This window comes from Echinops telfairi, unplaced genomic scaffold (assembly GCF_000313985.2).
Source record: "Echinops telfairi isolate 266 unplaced genomic scaffold, ASM31398v2 ScPeMD7_6080;HRSCAF=6971, whole genome shotgun sequence".
In the NCBI taxonomy this organism is placed as follows: Eukaryota; Metazoa; Chordata; class Mammalia; order Afrosoricida; family Tenrecidae; genus Echinops; species Echinops telfairi.
In genome coordinates this window covers 4,499,698-4,520,679 of record NW_022109980.1, presented here as the reverse complement: position 1 = coordinate 4,520,679, position 20,982 = coordinate 4,499,698, and the positions used below count along the sequence as shown (strand labels likewise).

Genomic DNA, 20,982 nt, shown 5'->3' with positions numbered 1-20,982 from the left:
GGCTGTCCTAGTTTAAAACTGAACCTCAGGCCCACGCCCCACACACACACAGGCCTGCCTCACTTCCTAACCCCATGGTCATATCAGAGAGCGATTCAGTTGTCACTGCTCTAAGATTGAAGAATTCCCTTGAACTCCGTTCTCATCCAATGGCTGTGCCTTCCACATGCTTTGAAGTGCTCTGGACAACGTTGTCAATACCGGTGTTGGAGTTCAGAATTCGTTCTGGTGTCCCTCTCTCCCCACAGTAGTGCCTCTCTGATGAAAGGGCCTGTTCCCTCTGACCTTTCCCTTCCTTTCCTGACAGTTATCCTTTCTGATTCAAAATCATACTGGCCGGTTTAAAACAAGAAGCGAAAAAGAGGGGTGGGGGGCCAGGAAAAATAAATAGAAAACTCGGTGTGTAAGTAAGCATAGCGAGACCCATAAGCACATCAATGAACCTCACCACTGAAACAAATCATGCCCCCAGCCTTGGGTACCATGGTGGGGAGAGTGGGGTACAACGATATCAAGATAGGAGAGTAAATTGAAGCTGCATATATTGCTAGCCCCAGATGGTTTTATGTGAGCTAAACTCACTCACATTGCCCTCTCTGAAGAATAAGGCTTACAAGATACTGGCCATGTGTCACTTCCTCCCACTCAGTCTCACAAGCAGTAATAGATCATACTACATCATTACCCATCCCTGGGTTATAACAATACTCATTATGGAACAAAAACTCTCCCTAAGGGACAGACAAAAAGAATTCTCATTTTCCTGCCTGGGATTTCCAATCTAGTTGTTACCTCAATGAAAATTAAGTGTCCCTTAAACCTCTACCACTGAAGTGTCCCTTAAACCTCTACCATTGTAAAAATGATTGTTCAGGGAATTGGTGGGGAGTGGGGGTTTGGGGAAGGAAACAGGAAGGAAACAAAACTTCATTCCTCTAAAATATGCATTTATAAAGCGCCGATCACAAATCCCTCCGAGCCCTTTCTACTATTTCTTTTTCAGCCCCAAACATAGTGTAACCCAATCAAAGTTAATTAAAGAGATGCAGGGGTGGGAGAATATGTTTGGAATTTGGATCATGATTAAAAGACATTGCTACGCAAATATATGAAAGGAGAATATTCTACAAACTGTCAGCAGAATAAGCCCTGAAGGCAAATACTGAGTATTTAATAAGCCCAGAATTATTTCAAAAGGCATTCAACTGTGGAATTCAGCTGACATGAACAGAGAGAGAGAGACGTTCACAGTCTAGAAGTTCACCCAAAAAATTACCAGTAGGAAAAGCACATCAAGTCCAGGGTTGGCCTTCCTGGGTCTGTTCCAAATTTGCACTCTATTGGGTCTGAGGAGTATCTTAGTTGAGGAACAGAACTGACTTTCTTGATACCAGTATAAAAATGTGAATGATCTCTCCCAGTAGTCTAGCTCCTGTAGGAATAGATTTATTCCTCTATGACTTCGGGGAACCTGTTGCAATTTGCAGGAGATCTGATTCTCTAAGTTTCTGACTTCCTAGTTACAGCACGTTTGGTAATGTGGAGGGTCAACAAAAACAAGGGAAAGCGTCAATGAGATGGATCAGGATAACAATGGACTCGAACATCCCAGTAATCATGAAGATGGCACAAGGAGGACCAGGCAATGCTGTGTTCTGTTTGACTCACACTTGAAGCCATCAAGAGTCGAAATCGACTCAGCAACAACTAACCCCACCACCCAACTTGCAACAGAGCTTGCTTTTCTTTTTAAAACTTACTAAACTTGCCAAAGCTTCAGAGTCTTCCCCTTCATCTTGGTGGCAGTGTGCTGAATGTGGCATGCAAGTCTCTGCTCATTCTCTTTGTTGACTCCCAAAGGATTGAGCGTAGTGTTCGGTGAGTGGCTCGTGAGATCGCACGCTTGTAGCACACTTTCACTCAGCCTGTCCCTCTCTCCAACTTAAATCTTCACCGTGACGACGAGCCTCTGATGCCGTCAGATTCCCAATTTCACAGTTTGGGATATTGACTCTTGAGATCCTAGAACTTGTTCCCAAACCACAGACCTACCACAAATTCCCATTTGCTATCAAATAAAAGTCTAGGGAGTGGAGAAATCGATTTCTTTTCCCAAAAATGAAAAGCCAGGGTACCCCTTGGTTCAACCTTAGCCCACATGTTCTGGAGAAGAAAGGAATATTCAGGGGCCATCATTATTTGACCTGCCTCAATCTGAAAAGCCATTTAAAAAACATCCGGACAAGGTTTTTGTTCCTCTAAAACTGATCGAGAGATTTTATGGAGACAGAAGGCCCAGTGTTTGGACACTGGTTTCCTTTGAGAGCTCTGCCACCCATAGATGACTTTAGAGGCATTCAGGGAAAGTTCAAATGAATGTGTAACTTTTATCGATGTTAAGGATGAATCCATGAGGAACATCAGGATTAAGCAAAGTAAACCATAAAGCTGAATCTGAATAGGCACCTCCTGCCAACGAATGAGCTCATCCGAAAGCAGTTTATTAAGTTGGGTTTATAAACTGTCATTAGATGAGTTCATTCTTTGCCAAGAAAATAATTGTGTGTCTGTATGTGAGATGTATGGAGAGAGACTGTGTGTCATAGATAATGATAGCATGGCTTCAGCAACAGAATAGCTTTGAGATGCTTAAAAAGACATGCTTGTTAGCACAGATGCGCATGACTTTGCCATACACTCAATAGTTTCATGAGGTCTGAAAACAGGGGAAGGTGGCACACTGGGTAAGTGTTTGCCTACTAAAGGTTATCGGTTCAAACCCACAGGAGAAAAAGACCTGAAGCTTTATTCCCACAAAGATTCCAGCCTAGGAAAACCGTATGGGGCATTTCTACACTGTGCTATTGGGTTGCTAGCCGTAGGAATTGAATCAACTAGACAGCACACAACATCATCAAATACAGGAGACGTGGGAAAAGACTACACCACAAGCTCCTTGTAAAGAAAGTAGTGTCATACAGCCCTTTCAAGAGCACCATTGAAAGCACGGAGGGAGGCAGGAGTTGAGGCAAACCTACTTCATGGGTCTGACACCTTTTAAATGTATTATTGGATGTGACACTTAGAGCAACACACACCTTGAGTGATTTTCATGTTGCCCAGGGCTGTCCTAGTTTAAAACTGAACCTCAGGCCCAGCACATAAGGACACTCAGTCACCTTAGCTAGTTGTTGGGTGCTGTGGAATTGATGCCAACCCATAATGACCTCACATGTGTCAAAGGAGAACTGCTCCGTGCGGTTTTCTTGACTGTGATCTTGATACTAACAGGTTGCCAGGTCTTTCTCCCCAAGAGCTGCTGTGTGAGTTTGAACTGTCCACTTTTTAATTAGCAGCCATGTGCTTAACCAGGGCACCTTCACGCGAACTAATGCCGCGCTGAGTCTTTCCCTATTTGACCAGAGGCGGCTGCCATTTGGAGAGGTGAATGAGTCAACGAAAGGCTTTTATCAGTTGTAAGTGGTGTATTCAGTATTAGAACCCAAACCATCTAGCTGCTATTATAACTTACTTCTCAAGAAACCAGGCTGTAATTGTGTGTAAAAGCCACAGGGATGATATCAGAGACTTATTTTTCCTACAGCTTAACCATTCCCTTTGTAACTTCATTATTATGCTCGTTACCCCCCTCTGCCCGCCCCCTCTTCCCTTTTAATAGATAAGTAATTGTTGGAGATACTATGTACGGACCAGTCAGCTCTGACTCATCGTGACCTCTTTGTGCCACGGAATGAAACCCTGCCCAGTCCTGCACGGCCCTCACAATTGTTATGTTTCAGCCCATTGTTCTAGCCCCCGTGTCAATCCAATCCATGTCATTGAGGGTCTTCTTTGTCATTCTCCCTCTAGTTTGCCAAGCAAGATGGCCTTTCCCAGGAATTTGTCCCTCCTGATAACATGTCCCAAGTAAGATTATACAGAGGGGGAAAATCAACCTTGTCTTTCAGATTATTGCAAGCTCCATGATCACTGAATGTAGATTGATGAGAATAATGCTAACTGCTTTCCAAGTCCATTTGATGGTGATTCAGTCATGAACTTCACCAGTGGTCTATTCATTCTCACCCTAAAAGAAACACAACACACACTGCTACCCTCACCTTGCCCCATTTATCTCAGAGAAGGTTCTTGGATGTTTCCCCCCTGTTTGTGTGGGGTAAGCAGTGCGGGAAAAGGAGTTGGGAATGTAAAACTGGAGGAAACAAAATGATTAGGCCTTGCGTTCTCTCCATATGCTAGTCTTTATCATTTCTTCTTGATAATACAAAGAAGTGACTGTGTGTCCGAGCAAACCTCTCTCATTACTGTCCTGCCTGTGCTGAGCACAACTGAATCCATATGTCTTTAAAATGCCTTTCCATTGCCATGGCTTCTTTCAAAATACTGATCTTCATGCAAATGTGGCCCACTAAACTACTAATGCTCATTTGCTCTTTCCCAACAGGCATCACAGTTGATAGGCATGGCTTCATTTACTTTGTGGATGGGACTATGATTCGGAAAGTTGATGAGAATGCCGTGATCACAACTGTAATCGGCTCAAATGGACTGACATCCACACAGCCACTGAGCTGTGACTCAGGGATGGACATCACTCAGGTAAGCGCCACTGATTCTCAAACGCTATCGCCATTTGGCATCATGGAAATGGATAGCAATTTTCTCATACAGAAATTAGGTAGAAAGGAGGGCTGGTGGACCTGCTGTAACAGCAGATAGCAGAAGTTTCTCTTCATGTAAGTTACTTTTTTCTCTCTCTCTTCCAAAAATAAATAAATAAATAAACAAACCTCCGTTGGAAGAAAATGGTGAGGTAGAATGAGAGTCCTGCAAGGGGGGTGGGGTGGTGTTGGCCTCCCAGATTGGAATCAATTCAAGGGTAAGGCCAATTTCATTCATTGAGTAGTTCTTAAGTTATTTTTTTTTTTCAAAAAGAAAACGAGAACTCAAGTTTGGAAAAGTACTGATTGCTAAAGGTCTTTGGAGAGCTTGTCTAATGAATCTGTGAGCATAGCTTGTTATTCATGTATATGTAAATTTCTCCTGTTAGTCTGTTTGAAAAGTTTTCGCAAGTAAAAGTCACATTCCCTCTGAGATCTGTTTTACATTTATTTAGGAAACCTTTTAATTAATTAATTTTTGCCAGTGAGAATAAAAGGGGAAAGTCAGTGTAGCTCGCATCTGAATCCAAACTTCTGATTTGACCACAGTTCTATGCGATCAGGATTGGACGTAGAGAGAAACCATAGCACATACAGCAGGCCCGGGTCCCTGGCGATGCCTTTCTTTCCTCTGCCCATACAAGAGCCTGGTGTGTGAAGTGAGGGAAATAGAGTAGCCAGCCCTCAAAAGGGACTTTCAAGCTCCTGAGTCAGTGAGCCTAATGAAGTAGATTAATAATCTTTACAACATAAGCAGAGTAGCAGTTGAGGGAGTGGGGAGTGCATCTGAGAGAATGCCTTTGGCTGCAAGTAATAAAACGATGGTCGAAGTATGGTTTAAAAGGTAACATTTTACTATCTCAGATAATGAGATGACCGAAGCAGACAAAGATCCCAGCAGATTTCCTGTGTCACATTGGCCAAAGTCACATGCCTTAGCCAGTCACTGGCAAAAGGAAAATAGGGATTCCATAATGACTCGAGGGCAATGGGTTTTTACAATGGGTTTGGACCAGACAGAATTCAACCCATGAGCTGGGCCACCTGCCCTGGGCATATCACTTCCTGATTGTTGATTCAAAATCAGGATTCCTTTAGAAAAGATTAAAAGACTGCTGTTTGGTTGGCCACCAGTGGTATTCTTCACAGTCCCTGTTGTTCGTGGTAATGGTTAGACAACGTGATAGATGCAACCGGTGTCATTGAATTGTACGCGTGAAAAAATATTGCATTGGGAAATGTTGTTATATCTATACATATAAACATTTACAGTAATTTTAAAGACAGTATTGCTTCCTTCTCCATACTGCCTGGTATATTGGATAGCTAGAAAAGTCCAATGAAAAGTCCAGACCCCTGCTTTAGTCATGAGCGCCTGCTTCTGCTCTCTATGCGTGCTCATTTCTGTAAACACGAAAAATGTGCTCATTGGGTAGTTCTTCTTTTCCCTCTGCTTTTGTCTCACCCAACCAGCTCCGGAAATGGTCAAAGGTAATCAACAACTAACATAAAATGGGAAACTGTAAGGCCTGGGAAACTGACAAAATGAATGAACCATTCTTAGCAGGGAGTTGAATGGAACAAGTTTTAGAGCAGCATGGCATTCCATGATGCAAAATCCTGCAGAAGGAAGAAAAAGGGAATATTACTTAGGGCAATACGAAAGGGTGTGGATGTGTTTATATGGGGGAGGGGGAGGGAGAGAATGCATGCATATGATTCACTTGTGGGATATATTTAACTTAAAATAGGGCATTTAGGATCACAACCAGTCAACTCTAAACAACTCATCTGCTTCTGTGTGAGAAAGTTACACTGAAAAGAGAACTGTGTGTGTGTATGTGTGTGTGTGTCTAAATAGAGCAAACGTATGGCCCACAACACCGTGGTGGGGGGGGGCGGGAACCTTTGCATGTGGCACTTTCCAACTCATGATGACATTTGTTATTAGCTGTCCACCCCTTGGCCCCTGACACATGGTGACCCCAAGTACAGTAGAAGAACCATTGTGAGTATTTTGTTCTTTGACCCCCCCAAGTTTTGAGGTTTTGACCTGGCTCCTCTCTGAAGGCCTGAATATAGTTCTTCAGCATTACCTCTATGTCTGACCAGAGTAATTCTTCCTCTTGGTGAAAAAACAAAATAGTCGATTCTGGTAACAAAGCGACGACTTTGAAGTGTGATGTTGACAAATAATATTAAATATTTCACAGGTGAACAGGCTAATATTGTGTAAGGGAGCATGACCAGAAAAAAAAAAAGAACCATTGTGATCCACAGAGTTGTCATTGACTCTTTTTCAGTAGTCGATCAGTAGGCCTTCTGCCTAGTCTGTTGTTCGTCTCTGTCTGGATGCTCCTCCCACACCTGTTCAGCATCAGAGAAAGCCACAAGCCTCCAATCAGAGTGGTGATGGCAATGCATGAGGAGTGTGGCTGGGAATGGGACCAGCGTGAAAGGTGATCATTTTACAAATGCGACCCCATCCTATTCAAGTGGGAATGTATAGTGCAGCCTTCTTAAGAAGAGCCTTGGTAACTACGACACAAAATCACATTTTTACCATAGCATGCCATCCTAAGCCTCTGGTTCCCTGAAGTCCCCCTGCCTGCTTATGACATAAATTCACCTTGTGAACCAGAAGTTTCTTTGAACTGCCCTGTGACAAATGGCTGGAAGTGTTAGAAGCCCATATGACTGACTATGTATGAAAGCAGGTTTCATGTGCAAATTATTTGATAGCTGTCCCCACCGCTGTCCACTATCTCCTGTTCTGTGCTTGAGGTCCTTCAAAGAATAACTAGAATTTTCACCTGTGGTGACTGACCTTTGTGTTAGTGCCCAGGTGATGACCCCACCCCCACATGTTATGAGGAGCTTTCTTTCCATGATCCCATTCCCCCACTGTAGAATTCACTCTTCTGGTTCAAATCCCATTCTGCACCTTATTCACATCTCACCGACCTCCATGAGGACCTTCCCCGAGGGTTCCAGTCCTCATTGTTGTCTCATTCCCTTACCGAGATTTAGTGTCAACACATATCATATGCGATGTACAATTTGTTCTATGTTGGCACACGGTGTGCTCCACTAGCATCCCATAGAATGTACATAGTACGTGCAAGTAAGTCAACCTAGATATATCCCTGCCCAAAGGAAACTATGACTTGGTGCAGAGAACACATGAGGGAAGAAGTAAGGTGAAGCCAAAGAGCCAACTAAGCATGAGACAGTGTCAGTTTTATTCAGTGAACAATGAGAAGACATTAATAGCATTAAGGTAAATGCATTTCAAAAATATTACTAACCATGGAAATCAATTTTTAAAAGATGATTCTGGCTGTAATATGGCAAATCAATAGAGAGAAACACTACATTTAGGCACTTGATGTGACAGGGGCAAAACGGTACCATAAACATAGTTATTCCTTCTCAACAGATGGGGACAAATTAAATTGCTTTCCAATGCTTGTTGGTAGGCTCAGCGGTTATTTCTTTGGGCTACAATCCTGTGATGAGCTGTCCATAAAGCTGCTCAGCTCTGTGCAGGTTACATACATAGGCAAGCAAGGGTAAAGATTGGAGGTAAAATGAAAGCATGTGTTGACTGACTCCGTTTCGGAATTAAGGATGTATGTGGTACCATTCCCTGAGGTCATGAATACAGGAGGACGAGAAATAGATTTCAGTGATTGTGGAATGATCACACTCAGACATGTTGAGCTTGAGGCGCTTGTGTGGCATGCAGGTCAAGATATCTGGCAGGCAATTGGATATCGGTCTAATGCTTGATCTGAAATAGAGGATAGATTTGGGGTGGTCAGTGTACACGTGGTCATGGCACATAGAAGAACAGATGAGATCTCCCTGGGAGAGTACATAGAGCAACAAGAGAAGAAGGCTTAAGACCAAACCCTGAGAAGGCTGAAGAATGGAATCCCCCAAAGGATCTCCCTTTTGACCCATTTTAAAGTTGTTCTCCTTTTTTAAATATTTGCTGCTTTCTTATTGATTGAGGTTTTTCTCCATTTTATTTTGTTATTGTTGTTGCGCTTTTTTGTTTCCTTGGTTTTGTATGTTTTTCAGTATATGGAATCCAACATGAGTGAATCTATAGACAGTAAGTGGATTAATGATTTCTTAGGGGTATGGCAGGGGAGCTTGGGAGGAAATGGGGACCAAATAACAAGGAGTAGAAGAAAAAAAATGTCTAGAATTGATTGTGGTAATGATTGTATAACTCTTCTTGATATGATTGAACTATTGAATTGCATATGTGGATAATGTCCTTATAAAACTATTTTTAAATAAAATCCAGCAAACAGAATTGTTTTTTAAAGACAGTTTCTCAAGAAGCCATTTGATTTTACAGCCATCATGACTCTGATAAGTCGTACCTTTGGTGGAGTGCGAATTAATGGGAGTAGTAAAGCGGGGGTGAAGAAATAGACAAAGTGAATGCTCTGGATACCTTTGCTTGTGACAGGGAGGTTTGGGCACTGGAGCCAATCAGCTTCCATGTCTGGGCGAAGGAGCACCCTAGTGTGGCCCAGGTGGTCAGCTGTTTGAGAATAGTGAATAAAATCTGGAGGGTGACAGGGCATTGACTGGGAGGACGCATGTACACAGCACAGCTTCTCCAGGGCTCAGCCCCTATGGCCACCGCTTCTCCTGTCTGTTTAGACAACCGTGCTAGATGGGGGACCTATAAATCCCATGGCTGTACTTAAGGACATGGACTGGCTTGAGCTCGAGAGGAGAGAGCTGAATGGGGAGCTTCATAACACTCACCACGAGCAAAGTCCCAGTTGTTTATAGTAGTACTTACAGTGATCCCTCTGAGCTTACACAGGTCTCAGTTTCATACTGCAGTAAATCAAAATATATTGATGAGTGAAGGCAGAGACGAAGGTCAAAAAAAAATCCCGGTTCCTGCTGACAGGAGGGAAGCTAGAGGCCTGTGCTGCAACATGAAGATCTGACGTTAGAATGAGCTTACTGAGTCTAAGGCTGTACGGCAGTGTCATATATTACCCAAAGATCCTGTAGCGCTCCCGTCTTTGGAAAGTAGCAGTGCTCCAAAAATGGGCTTCTCTGGAGTTAGGAGGCTAGACTAATTGTTGTTCAAGGTCCCTTCCAACTCCATCAAGCTTTCTTTACAGAAATGCCAGGATCAGTAAGAGAAACATAGAATCCTTTCACAAGCAAAAATATCAAATGGGAAGCAGCTGACCATTGCAACATATATGTCCTCCATGTAGGTCTATACCCTTCTGAGGGCAGTGTTCCCTCTCACCAATCCTTCCCCAAAGAGTTCTGCTCTCTTGAATTTAGACCACATCCAAACAATACTTTTGGCGTCCTCGAGGGACACAAATTGTGTTCCTCTTCAGCTTGCTTTGCGTTTGGGAAACAGAGACGTTGGTAGGGGCAGGATCGGGGCTGTCAGTTGGATGTGGTAAGGTTTCTCAATGAAACACTCTGGCTGCACTTGAAGCATGAGCTGTGTTTCGAAAAGATTCCTCGGTGCAACTTTTCTGACCTTTTCCTCCCCACTGCAGTTTTCCGTTTTCTTAAAACTTCTGCATAAACCCTCATGCCCATTCTGTGGCTTTGGAGAGAATCGATCGTAATTACTCCTTCAGGGCAGTCAGCATCACCTGCTGAGGTGACCGCTCTGCCCTCTCATTGGCCCCGCAGATCCCATTGAAAAGTACTGTTTGCATGGACCTTTGTTTGTTTGTTTCCAAAGTACCCTAAAAAGGTATTTGGGGTTTATTTTTCTAGTCACTGCCATTGAGTCGATGTCAACTTAGAGTGATCTTATAGGACAGAGCAGCCCTTGGGCATTTTTGAGACTGTAACTTGTTATGGGAGGAGAAAGTCCCATTTTATTTCCCAACAAGATGAAAACAGGCCTCTTACTGAGTGAACTTGTCTGCAGCGATCCACTGATTGCAGAAACTTGTTTAAACACATTTCTTTTGAAGCAAACCTGTGCATGTGCGAAATGGAACCCTCGTAGTGGTTTTTCTATACTTACCAAATTTCCCAAGTTCCTTTTTACCTTTCTTGAATGTGAAAACCAGAAGATCTTCAACAAGGACAAGCTTCATCTAGATCTGGATTCTCAAGAGGAGCAACACTATGGAGATGTGTGTCTGGATAGAGAGTGTGTTAGTCTGGGTAGACAAGAGAAACAAATCTAGTGAGATGCTCATACGTCTAGGAAAGAGCTGTATATCAAAGAGTAATTGTATATTAAGAAAGCATCCCATCCCAGTCGAGTTCAAGTACATAAGTCCAATATTAGCCCATATGTCTGACACCAGTCCATGAATTCCTCTTCAGACTCATGCCACACATGCAATGATGCTGAATGCAGGAAGATCACAGGCCAGCTGGAGGAAAGCCTGTGGATCTAGTGGTGGTGGAAGCATCTCAGCACTGGCATGGGTCTTCATCTGGTTCCTCTAGCTCCAGGGCTCTGGCTCCATCAGTATAGCTCCATCAAGCCTGTCAACCGGAATGTCTCTCAAGGAGAGCGTGTATCTGGACTCCAGTGAGCTATTTATCTACAGCGCACCTCCAAATGAGGTCATCACGCTGCGACCTGATTGAAAGGCTAGACTCCACCCCTTCACTCTTAATAGACTCAAGTTGGCACCAGATTGTGTAACTATGGATGATAGATGATGGATGATAGATAGATTAGATAGATAGTTGATAGATAGATAGAGTGATAGATAGATAGACAAATATTTACTGAGAGAGAGAGAGATCAATTTACTTCAAAGAAATGGTTCACACAATTTTCAGGGCTGGCAAGTCCCAAATCCATGGGTTAGGTGACAGGCTGGAGGCCTCTGCAACTAGAAGGGTGTAGAGTCAAGAAAGAGAGAAAGCTTTGCCCGAACATCCATTTCAATGCTGGAGGCAGCTCATACCCCCAAAGACACTCCCCTTTCAACCGACGAATTCATCACGTCAGATCACATCATGGAAGGGAGTTACATTTTATTACATTATAGAATAGCAACCAGTTCAGTGTCTGCCAGACCCTTGATATTCATAGCCTCACCAACTTGACACATACCATTAGCCATTACAGGCCCCTACATGCTAGCATAGTACCTATTACAGCTACAAAGTAATGCACCAGAAAACGGTCCTGTTTCTCCCCCTTGCCTACTCCGGCAATTCTCTGAAGCCCTGGGAAAAATCGTTCTTTAACAGCCTGCGCTAATCCTCAGCAAATGCCAGTGTCCTACAGTAATTTTCATGGAGAAAGGGGCAATCAAAAACTCTTTTGAGATGTTTGCCTGCAACTGGGAGGTTTGGGCATTGGCGCAAATCAGCACCAAAGTGTGGTGCAGGTGGGCACAAGGTAGAGAACGCTGAAAGAAGCAAGATGGGTCATGGTTCCCATGTATTAGCTCACTGTGTGCCAGAAGAAGTCTTGGTGTCACTGTAGTTAAAGCATTTGGCGGGTAACTGAAAGGTCAGCTATTTGAACCCACCTGCCACATCCCAGGAGAAAGAAGTCACAGCTTGCTTCCAGACCAATTTGGAATCCTTTGGGGCTGTTCTACTGTGTCCTCTGAATTGAAACCAACTTGATGGCAGTGGGTTTGGCTTTGGATTATGTGCCAGGAACTATGCCAAGCATCTTATTCACGTTGTTCCATTCTATCTCCACCACCCAACCACCCTGGAGAGGGAGATATTATTATCCCCACATACTGAGAAGAAAATTGTTGGCCAAAAGGAGTTTGTATTGGCACCCAAATTTTCTGACCCCAGGGGGCCATTTTTCCAGTGCTCATATTTTCAAAGACACTTGAAGAAGACCAGATGTCCCTCACTGTATTTAGCTCTGTGACAAATGCCATTTGGTCGAGGACTAGGCTGCTTATTCGCAGACTGTGTCTTCGGTCACACTTGGAAATAGTTTAATAAAATCTAATCATCTCAAGAAATGAAATTTGCTTTGATAATAAAATCACCCATTTGTTCAAAATCAATATCTTTTTCTGATTTACTGAAATGTGAAACTGAACTCTTGGTATAAACTCTGAAACATAACTGCCCTTTGTACGCACTGCTATAAACAAGCCGGCCTTTCACTTCAAGAGATGGGTTGATTAGGAAGAGATTAGGCTCTTTATTTCCGTTGCTGCTTTTGAATCCTCCCTCCTGCTCTGGTAACTCACTTCCATCACTTGCCTGACTGGAATGGAGTTGGGACTTAGACCATGTCTATTGGTGTGATAGCAAATTTGAGCGCTGGATTTACTCTTTTGCACCAGCCTAATGCTCTTCCGGAAATCAGCTTCATAGCAGATACAAGCAACACGGACCTTTTCTATGCACACGTAATCCTGTCAACCCGCTGCCCATAAGGGACACACTTTGTGGCATTTGCTTAGCTGTTAGCTGCCATTGAGTCATCTCACTGATGGTGACCTCATGCACGACCCAATAAAATGCTGCCCAGCCCGGCACCATCCTCTGGACTGACTGCCCATGTGGACCAGACTGTTAGGATCCATCCGTAAGGTTTTCATTGGCTAATTTGGGGGACAAATCTGCCAGACCTTTTTGCCTTGTCTGTCTTTGTCTGAAAGCTCCACCGAAAACCTGCTCAGCATTATAGCAACATGCAAGCTTCCACTGATTTAAAAAAAAAAAAGTGGTGGTTACACACATGGTGCGTTGGGTGGGAAGCAAGCCCAGATCTCCTGCATGGAATATGAGAATTCTACCACTGAGTCATTACTATTCTCATGTCTCTAAAGTATCTGATACAGAGTTAGTGCTCCGCAAGTGCTTGTTTAATGAGCTGCATACTCCCCATGGGTTCCCCATTGTGCTCATTTTTCAGAAGGGTTTAACCGAGGGAGGAGGTCATTGTCTATGGTTGTGGAAGAAGGAAGCTAACCCATTTTTTGGCATTTGATCTACTGAGCAATCCTACTCCTCTTGCCAGTCATTTGGTGCTTGACTCCCAACCAGAAAATTCCTACCAAACAGTCACAGTCCAACTCCTGCTCAAATGGTTCTTAAGATAAGAAAGGTACTATGTCTTCCCAGCAGCTCAATCCAACTTTAAATGTAATTCATAGAAACCTCTTCTGGGATACCGTTAAAAAAATTCCTTAGCATGCAACATATGGTCTTAATACAACTCTCAGGCCATGTGTTAATAGTATAATCTCTTTAATATGATATTAATATACCAGTGACCCATGAACTATATTGGCTACATCCATATATTTCATTTCATCTTCCTAGCAACACTTCAAGATAGGTATTATTTCCCCTTCCTTCTAATCGATGTGAAAAGCAAGGTTCCGAGGAGTGAAGCAAATTGGCCAAGGTCAGACAACTGATAAGTTATGGAGTTGGTTGTTGGAATTGGAACCTGTTTGACCTGGTGCCAAAGTCTACATTCATCTAACCAAACTACTGTATCAAATTGCTTCCTCTAGCTGACAATCCTTTCGATCTTTGAAAACTCTCCCATGTCTCCTGAATTTCATCTCTAATTCATTTACTGCACCTCATGACACCCAAGCTTTAGAGTTCCTTCATCTTCCTCAGCACTCTTCTATGAACATGATCCCATTTATCTATACTTTTTTTTAACATATGGCATCCAGAAATCAACAAAATAGCCCAGGTGTGCTCTGAGACTAATTGAGACGTTGATATGGGGATTACCACAACTCTTTTTTCTATGTTTTCTTCTTCTGTTCATTTTGCCTAGTGATTTTTTTCCCAATGGCTTTAGCCATAAAATGATGACTTCAAATAAATCAGGATAATAAGTCTTGATTTAGAAAATAGATGCAAACAGCTGATTAAAATAAGAGGTGGTGTCCCAGAGACAGCTCCCACCTTTGATGATCCCCAAGTCACGAGCAAAATGCTACAGAAGTAGGGAGCACAGTTTAAGAAACCACAACTACCGCTGAATTGGCTTTTTCACCATTACATTACACTTGGGACATGTGATGTGATTACAGAAAACGAAACATTGGCTTGTCTCTTACACCTATCCGCTCATCTTGTACTCGCCCAATTGGTGTTGCACTATGGTGCAGGATCTTACATTAGTTACAATTCCATCTTATTAGACTCTGTATGTCTCTTTAGCTATTATCCATTATCTTCCCTATCTTTCCCAGTCAAATGTTACCTATGGATTTGATAAGTGCCTTCTATGTCTTCCACTGTGATCAAAAGAATGGATAGATAAGCCAAGTCAAAATTGTGGTGCCAGTATTCTAGTTATCTGTTAGATTATGAACCCATGTGTTAGCATTAACATTGGACCAGGGTTTTTTCAACTGTGGGGTGTGATTCAGAGTGGATCAGGACATCGGTATAACAACCAAATTTTGAAAAGAAACAGAAGAAAAAAAAATTATATGTGTAGTAGTGGTGAGTATTGTTTCTTGGAATTTTTATTTCAGTTCTATGTCAAAACAAGTGTGAAAGCCAATATCCTCAACTATGTGTCCCCAAACTTATATGCAAAAGTGTTCTGATACCTTAGTGGGCTCTTTGAAAGTAAATTAAGAATAACTTCACAGAATTTTGTTTCCTGTCATAATATCCATAAACTCCACTTCTTCATCTAAGAGGAAACAACTGTTTAATAATGCATTTGAGGATCTTTCTGGAATCAACATCAAGCTCCCTGCCTGCAGGTTGCAGGCACGTCTTCTGAGTCTCCTTCAAGTCAAAATTAAGTTTCACCTGTATGTGATCTTCCAACACATCTGCTACTTCCCACTATTTCTCAATAGTTCAAAAAAGTATTCTAAAACTTCACTAGCAAATTCTGAGGAGTAATTTTTGCTAGTCAGGAAACTTGAATGTCTGTTGAAGAAGGGCGGTGTGTGGGTTTTTATCCCCTTCTGTTATTGTTCTCAGTGTTTGGGATTTTTTGTTCTGTTTTGTTAAATCCGTTCACTCTTCTCAGGCCGTAGTAACTGAATCAATGGTCTTTGTGGTCCTTCTTCTTAACAGAGAAAACAAAACCTTTCCGCTCTCATCCATCAGTATTGTACCGCCTGCCCCAAACAGTAGACCTCTGCCTTCCTGGGGAGTCTTCCTGCTCACTGCATAACTGAAAAAGCCATTTTCTATTGTCCTGAGAATGTTTTTTTGCAAGCTTCAGCTAAACTAACCACAATGGAATAGAAGGGGAAACAGAAAGCCTCCTCTGTAGAAATCTACATGTCAATTCAACTTTATACAAGTGGATTCAGCATTTTCTGTTGTTTTCAAAGATATAGATCCTCACACCTAGCCATGAAAAGTTACAGCAATCTACGGAGGAAAAAAAGAGAAGCAACGGTAGTTTTCCGCAACCAAAAAGGCACCTTCTTTCGCCCTTTTGAAACCCTTGCCTGATGTTTCTCCCCCTCTCTCGTACCAACCCTTTCATGTCTACAGAATGTCCTCCATCATCCTTGAGTGATACAGATGACATTGCAACTCAAGTTCTTCAGGGGTTACTTGCCTTCCTTTGTGCACTTCCATCACTCTCCCATGTGCACACTGAAAGGGAACAGAATTAGATCTTTCGAATGAAGGCCATTATAAGTGAAATTCCCTGCAGGGACAGACTTCTGAATTTTGTGAAGCTCTGTAGGGAATCAAGAAAATCTGAATTATAATAAGTTTGCTAGAATAAAGGGATCTCCCAGGGGTGGGGGAAAGTTTATTTTAAAACTTCTAACCACCAGAGATGAAAATCTCCCCACCTCTACCCCCACCCCCATACCCTCCCAATGCTTCCATAACTATGGAACCTGTCAAAGCAAATCATAGGTCTGCGGTCACACTCCAGAAAATTTAGACAGGCGAGATATGTGATAGAAGGAGTGAATTGTATGGGAACAACAAATCCCGGAAGAAGAAAAGCAAGCTTTCTGAAATATCTGGAAACACTTCTGTCAGGGGCCACCACTACCAATGGGCAACCAGCACAGCTATGTGGGAGAAAAGGGGAGGCCATCGAGGAGTGAGACAAGAGTAGGGTGTGGAGAGAGGCTGCAACAGGAGATTGTCACCCAGGAGTCTTAGACTGTCCCTGTGAAAGATATTTGCTCACCCTTGTGCCAACCATTTCACCTACCTATCAGGTCACCATGAGTTTAGTCAAGAGGATCATCCACATGCCCCTTGCTGTTAAGTGACATCTAGTTGGTTTTGACTCAGAGCGACCACATGTAAAACGGGAGGGAAAAAATGCCCGGTCCTGCGCAATGGTCACCACCATTGCCATGTTTGAGTCAGATGTTGCCATGGTAACAGATGCTTCCATACTGGAGCCCCTTTGTGCATCTCATTAAGGGCCTCCCTCTTTTTTCCGGGCCCTCTACCAAGCAGAACGTCCTTGTAGTGAGGACGAGGAGAGCTCAGGTCCCACACTTGTTCATTCTTTGGGCAGTCTGGAGTCTAGTCTGTTCGATATTCCTCACTCACACCATAATTCAAAGGCATCACTTCTTCCCTGATCTTCCTGATTCATCCGCTCAACTTTTGAATGCATAGGAGGTGATTCAAAATAGCATCACTCTGCCCACTAAAATGATTTTTAAAATATATATCGTTACGCTGGTCACTTCAGTCCTCAAAGTGACATCTTAGTTATACAACACTTTAAAGAGATTTGTTTGCAGCAGATTTGCTGAAAGCAATGTGTCATTGTCATTGGATTTCTTGAGTGCTGCTTCCATGAGTGCTGATTGTGGGTTTGAGTAAAATGAAATATTTGACAACTTCAATCTTTTCTCCATTGATCATGCCTCTGCTTCCTGGACAGTTGTAAGAATTTTTATTTTCTTTACCTTGAGATGTAACCCATAATGAAGGCTGTGGTCTTTGATCTTCATCCAGAACGGCTTCATCAAAGAAAACGATGTCATCTGTATATTGCACATTGCGAATGAGTCTCCTCCATTCGTATTGCTAAGTTCTTCTTCATATAGTCCAGTTTCTCAGATTACTATCTGAATACAGATAAAATAAGTGTAATGAAAGAATACCACCCTGACACACACCTCTTCTGGTTTTCAACCATGCAATAACACCTTGTTCTACTTGAACTGTTTCTTAGAGGTTCAGTAGGAACGCATTATCTACACAGTAAAATGCTTCTACATAGTCAATAATACGCAGGTAAATATCTTTCTGGCATTCTCTGATTTCAGCCCAGATCCATCTGACATCAGTAATGATCTATATCCCTTGTTCCTCTTCCTTTTCTGCATCTGGCTTGAATTTCTAGCAGTAATCTGTGTACTGCTGCTGTCATTTGTAAATCAGCAGCAGCAGCATTTTATTTGCATGTGATATTGTTTGATAATAATTCATGATCTTCACGTTCAGTTGGATCAACTCTTTTTCGAATGGGCATAATTTATATGGATCTCTTCCGATAGTTGTCCTCCAAGTACACTAATGAGCACTTTCGGTTGTTACATTTATTTAATGAAAAATCTCAATTGGTATTCCATCGACTCCTGGAACCTTGGATCTTGCCACTATCTTTAGTGGAGCTTGAATTTCTTTCTTCAGTACCACTGGTTTGAAATGTTATGCTATCTCCTACCATGATTGCATGTTGACTAACTTCCTTTTGTGAAAGTAACTGTGTATTCCTTTCATTCTTTTGTCTGTTTTCTTTTTTCAAACGATCATTTTATTGGGGGCTCTTGCAGCTCTTATATTAATCCATACATCCATTGTGTCAAGTGCATTAGTACATATGTTGCCATCATCCCTTTCCAAAACATTTTCTTTCTACTTGAGCCGTTGGTATCAGCTTCTAGTTTTTTCCTCTCGCCTTCACAAACTATTGATAATTTATAAATTATTATTATTTTTGTGATTGGTTCCCCATTTCACCCCACCTTCCCCCTACCCTTATGGTATCACTACTCCCATTATTGTTCTTGAGGGGTTTATCTGTCCTGGATTCTGTGTGTTCAGAGCTCTTATCTGTACCAGCATACAAGCTCTGGTCTAGCCAGATTTGTAAGGTAGAATCGGGGTCATGATAGTGGGGTGGGGGCAGGCATTAAAGAACTGGAGGAATGTTATATGTTTCATTGGTACTGTACTGCACCCTGGCTGGCTGGCTTCATCCATCTTTTTTTTTTTTTTTTATGCTTCCTATGTCCTTCTTTATTTTGCCCATAGAAACCTTCAATATTGAAACTTCAGGCTTGAGTTTTCCTTCAATTCTTTGTTCTTCCCCTTCAGATTTTTGACGCCAGGTCTTTAGACATTTCATTAAAATACTTCACTCTTTCATCTTGAGCTGTATTTTGGAATATTCTATTCACCTCTTTTACTTCAGTATTAGTTCCATTTGGTTTAGCTAGCTATTCTGTTCAAAAGCAAGTTTCAGAGTCTCCTCTGACATCTGTTAGTCTTTTTTTTTAATGATATTTTGCTTTCTTTATGTATTAGGTCTTTGTGGTCATCCCCCACCTCAAATCTATTCTTGAGATGGTCTCTAAATTTAAGAGTAATATACTCAAATTTGTTCTTCGACTTTTATAGCCTTGTTTAGCTATCTTCAAATTTCAACTCCCATATGCACAATTGATAGTCTGCTACAGTCAGCCCATGGCCTTGTACTGATTGATCATAACAAGTTTCTCCATCATCTCTTTCCATGGATATAATCTATTCGAAAATAATTTATTTGATTCTTGTGTATTCCTTCCAATGAGTTCCACATGTATAGTTACCATTTATATTGTTGAAAAAAGGTATTTGCTGTGAATGAGTTGTTGGTCTTTCAAAATTTTATTGTGCCATATCTGACATCATTTCTGTCATCAAGGCCATATTTTCCAACTGCTCTGAGATCCTTCAACAATTTTAATTTTTACATTTCAATTGCCAGTAATTATCAGTGTATCTTGATTTCATGTCTGATCAATTTCAGACCACAGATATTGGTAACAATCTTCAAGTTCTATATCTTTGACACTAGAAGTTGGTGTGTAAATTTGAATAGTAGTCATATTAACTGGTCTTATTTGTAGCTATATAGGTGTTATCCTATCACTCACAGCCTTATACTTCAGGCTAGATATTGACTTTCTTTTTTAATGATGAATGCAACATGATTCCTCTTCAATTTGTCATTCTGGGAACAGTAGTTCATAGGATTGTCCAATTGAAAAATGACAAATACCAGTCAAATTCAGAATGGCAAATACCTGTCCATTTCAGCTCAGTAGTGCCTAGGACATCGATTTTTTATGAATTCCATTTCATTTTGATGACTTCCAATTTTCCTACATTATACTTTGTACACTCCACATTCTGATTATTATTAGAAGTCTGCAGTTGTTTCTTCTCATATTCAGTTGTGCCACATCAGCAGATAAAGGTCCCCAAAGCATTATTCCATCCATGTCATTGAGCTCAACTTTGTTTTGGTGAGGCAGCTCTTCCACCATCACTGTATCAGATAATGCTATTCGTACAGATTTCACTGGCCAATTTTGTCACATGTGCTGTGGTGGTTCTCATGTGCTGTGATGAAAGAAAGCATGTCACTGGGATTTCAAATACCAGAAGGGTCACCCATGGTGGATGTGTTTCAGCAGAGTTTCCAGATTCCAACAGAATAGGAAGGGGAATCTGGCGATCTACTTCTGAGGAAAATTGGTCAGTGAGAGCTATTTGCATAGTGAATATAATGAATGGTCATCAAAACTCATGTCCATCACCACATTTGCTTATGCACCCACTTTGTCTTCAGCGATTGTGTCAGGGTAGGCTGGTGTGCTTCTTCCATGTGGGCTTTGTTGTTTCTCAGCTACATGGCTGCCAATTTATCGTCAAGCCTGTAAGAGTCCAGGTGCTATATCTTTTGATAGGTGGGCATCATCAGCTTTCTTCACCATATTTGCTTATGCACCCGCTTTGTTCTCAGCGATCGAGTTGGGACAGGCTGGTATGCTTCTTCCATGTGGGTTTTGTTGTTTCTCAGCTAGATGGCTGCTTGTTTATCTTCAGACCTTTAAGACCTCGGATGCTATATCTTTTGATAGCCAGGCACCATCAGCTTTCTTCACCACATTTGCTTATGCACCCGTTGTCTTCAGCGATCATGCCAGGAAGGTGAGCATCTCAGACTGCTGAATTGTTAGAACAAAGTGTTCTTGTGTTGAGGAAGTACTTGAGTAAGGGCCCACTGTCCATCTGTTTCCTTAATACTAAACCTATAAAAATATGTACATAGATTTATTTCCCCCTC

The 20,982-nt window shown here is 42.0% G+C and overlaps 1 protein-coding gene across 1 annotated transcript in view; it reads left to right on the top strand.

Annotated features, from left to right (window-relative positions):
* TENM1 (teneurin transmembrane protein 1) overlaps nt 1-20,982 on the top strand; it is a 406,739-nt gene that overhangs the window by 306,196 nt on the left and 79,561 nt on the right. Inside the window, exon 20 of the mRNA XM_004713061.2 lies at nt 4,466-4,620. Within this exon, the coding sequence (XP_004713118.2) occupies nt 4,466-4,620 (155 nt within the window). The remainder of the gene's footprint in view (nt 1-4,465; nt 4,621-20,982) is intronic.